Source organism: Morus notabilis, unplaced genomic scaffold, assembly GCF_000414095.1.
Source record: "Morus notabilis unplaced genomic scaffold, ASM41409v2 Scaffold467, whole genome shotgun sequence".
In the NCBI taxonomy this organism is placed as follows: domain Eukaryota; kingdom Viridiplantae; phylum Streptophyta; class Magnoliopsida; order Rosales; family Moraceae; genus Morus; species Morus notabilis.
Genome location: NW_010361652.1, coordinates 839,792 through 843,257, shown reverse-complemented (window position 1 = coordinate 843,257; position 3,466 = coordinate 839,792). Strand labels below are relative to the sequence as shown.

Genomic DNA, 3,466 nt, shown 5'->3' with positions numbered 1-3,466 from the left:
ACCCTGCTGAAGCGCCTTTTCGTCAACTCCTGCTGCTTCGGCCCAGCAACTGAAGCTGGCAACACTTCCAGTTTCCTTTTCCAGAGCTGTTCTGATTTGCTCCAACTTTGCAACCACCTGTAATAAGGCTAAAACTAGTAAAGACCTTCTTAAACATGAATTTTGACTTTGCTTTAAAAGAATTTAGGTACAGGACATAAGCACAACCTTCACGCCCGTTGACATCTCCGCCTCATTTTTTGCACACGCGCGCCTTCTGCTTCTAGAATTCACTGCCCTTCTCACAGAAGAAGCACTAGACTTATGAAGGTCTTGCCAAATTGCGTCCGAAGACAGTGACCGAGAAGAAAGTTTGCTGTTATTTTCCAATCTTCTTTTCCTTGATTTTCTCTCCTCACTTTTCCCAGTTCGGATAATAGTCTGGCTTGTGCGACGATCGACTTTGCTTCCCACCTTCTTCTTCCCAATATCCTCTGAGGGTATGTTAGATAAGTCGAAAAGGTTCGAGGTTTCAAGGGTTCTTGATAAACAGGTATTAAATAACTTAAGTGCTCCAAGTCTGCCTAACTGCAATAAAATCTCTCTTTCCAACCTTAACACATCTGAATCAGCAAAACTCTCCTCCAAAACACCAAGATTTTGCATTAGTAAACTCAAATGTGTTGCTTTGCTTGCGTTTACGTCTCGTCTTGAAATGTAAATGTCATCTTCATTAGACATCTGCGAATCATTTCAATCATGTTAGTTAATTATCCATTCTAAGATAGTTTCAAAGTCCTTCAATTAAAAAGACCAGCATAACAAGTACAATTGAGATAAAAGACAACTTATGGGCAAGTATATTAACAATGACAAACCTTTATCTCTTCCATTTCTAATAAACCATCCTCTAAGATTTCTGGAGATGCAGAAGAAAATGTGCAAGCTTTAAGAGGATCTTTGCAAAAGCTCTCACTCTCCTCCGAAATAACGGACAGAAACGACGGCCTTGCTGAGCTGAAAGAAGCCTCCTTGCCACTAACTGTGTCATTTTAAAGTTGAACATTACAAATATGATAAAAGCAACTGAAAATACACTAGCTCAAGTGAATGTCAATGTTTGTAGTCATGATGGCATATTGCCTGGTAACCCATTTTGCTATTCCCTTTTCTTTCTGTTGTTAACCACAATATGCATTCTCAAACAATTCAGAAAAAAACTTGAAGGGAAATGAAAAATCTAACTTATCTTATTCTTCTTTAAGCTTAAACCATCTCCAAATGCCAATATCAATTCTATATTTGGCACTAAAAATTGGAAAAATGGTATATTTGATATGTTCTATTTTGTGCTCCAACATGAGGTTATATCTACTTTTTGTCTAATTTTAAGCTTTGGAAAAGTAAACTTTTAATTTTCACATAATTTAAAAACAACAATGGTCTAATCCTCATATGAAAAAGAGTCAGTACATCAAGTTGTCAAACATAGCTACTTGGTGCCAAATTGTGTCAAATTTAGCCCCGAAGAATAGACCTTCATCGGATAGTGATTTTCCTATCTATAAAATCGCCAAAATTTCAAAATTTGACCTTAGCAAGTCACTTTGGCAATGCATTGTAGAAAATCAAATAATCTTATAAAGACTAGCTAGTCCATAGTGTGATGATCAAACATGAATTCAAACTAATGGGTTAGTAACAATCACTTTACATCAACACGCTCTAATGCTTTCTGAATGTTCACGAATTTGAATAGCCATCTAAGTTATAATCCAACCACAAAAGATTTTCTATATAATACAAATATCAACTTATTATGAATTGTTCATATGTTTCATAAGTTAACATGGCTAAATCAATTGCACTAAAACCAAAAACAAAAATGACAACAAAAAAAAGGGGAACATAACTACTACTATGCCAATTTAGCCATAAGAGCCAATGAACTCACCAGGAGAAGCTGAAAAGAACTTGGAAGGTGAATAAGAATTGGTGTGGAGATGAGAGTGAACAGGAAAGCCCCACTTGAGACTTAGCCTAAAACCCAAACCCATTGTCTTGTTTGGGGCAAAGGAAGTGATGATGATGAAGAAACAGAGTCCATTAAACCCTTATGTGGTTGGAACACCGTGAGAGAGTTTTTAAAATGGCTTCTAAACTTTGCCCACTTGGATTATGTTGGTATTGTCACCTCTCAACCACCGGTTCTTCATCTCTTGTAAAAGGGGTTCAACGACTTTTTGACCTTTGTCTTGTCTTAGCCATAAGGTTTTTTGTTTTTCGTATTTTCTCCCCCACAAATATATATATTTTTATTAATATTGGGCCTCCTCTCTTCTGCCCAACAGATTAAGACTAAAAGATAAGTGGACGTTTGGTTCATATATTTAGAATTATATTTTAAAATTATACTCATTTTATATGTATTTTTTTTAAAAAGTATATTTAGAATTATATTTTAAAATTATACTCATTTTATATGTATTTTTTAAAAAAAAATACTGTAAAAAATTATGAATTATGATTCAAAATAAAAAATAAATACAAAAAACAAACATCTTCTAAATATTTAGAGTCTCAGTAATTGAGGAGAGTCTGTAATTGATGATGATTATTACTAGAATTCCAACCGATCATAGATGTAAAATTGTTTTGGTCCTTTTATTATTATTTGTGAATTTTAGGGTGGATTAATTTAATTGATGCCCCTAAATTTTATGTTGTAGTGCAATATATCCCTAAACTTTAAAAAGGTTTATTTCATCCTTAGATTATACAAAATCGTAGAATACCTCTCTGTCATAATGCTAACAAATTATGACTTCCCACTATTTGTAATTTCATAAGAGTGTACTGTTGCATCGTAAATATTCACTTTTTTTTTAATAATGAACTCTAAACTTTTTATTTTGACAAAATGCATCTGAAATTTTAAAATTTTTTACAATTAAAGTTAAACAACTAATTGTGTTATGAAATTAATAGTTCGAGACTAGAGTTGAAAGTTTGGGTCACCCAACTCAATTCAAGCTTGACGGCCAAATGAGATTTTTGGGCCGGCCAGGTCTCGCCTTAAAAGAATGTTGGCCCAATCTGACCCTAAAGATGGCAAGCTATGGCTAGCCCAAATATTTCTTAGGTAAATTTTAAAAAATAAAATTAAAAAATACACTTCGGGCGTGGCCGACCCATCCTAAAAATACTTTTGGGCCAAAATTATCGGACTAACCCCCAACTAGGCCTGAGCCAATAGTGACGGGCTTCAGGGCGACACATTTAATCCGGCATAAACTTACAGCTTTATTTGAGACACAAGATTTACATGTTACAAGATTTAAAAAATAGTGCTCTTTACCTTTCATATGAGAATCTTGTGTCTTAAATCATCAATTTGCTATAACATTCGTTGGTTATTCTATCTCAATTATTGATTTTAAAGTGCATTATATATTTGAATAAAATTAAAAGTATGGAGTCCATTATG

At 33.9% G+C, this 3,466-nt stretch overlaps 1 protein-coding gene across 2 annotated transcripts in view; it reads right to left on the bottom strand.

Moving 5' to 3' along the window:
* Positions 1–2,184, bottom strand: part of LOC21408781 (RNA polymerase sigma factor sigC) — a 4,433-nt gene extending 2,249 nt beyond the window's left edge. Inside the window, exons 1-4 of one of the 2 annotated variants that reach the window (XM_024167180.1) lie at positions 1,934–2,184; positions 858–1,021; positions 208–720; positions 1–117 (exon numbers count right to left, since the gene is read on the bottom strand). The exon at positions 1–117 is cut by the window's left edge and continues 147 nt beyond it. In XM_024167180.1, the coding sequence (XP_024022948.1) occupies positions 1–117; positions 208–720; positions 858–1,021; positions 1,934–2,036 (897 nt within the window). In that variant the 5' untranslated portion in view covers positions 2,037–2,184. The remainder of the gene's footprint in view (positions 118–207; positions 721–857; positions 1,022–1,933) is intronic. The other variant, XM_024167181.1, reaches the window with a different exon arrangement.
* Positions 2,185–3,466: the final 1,282 nt, after the last annotated feature.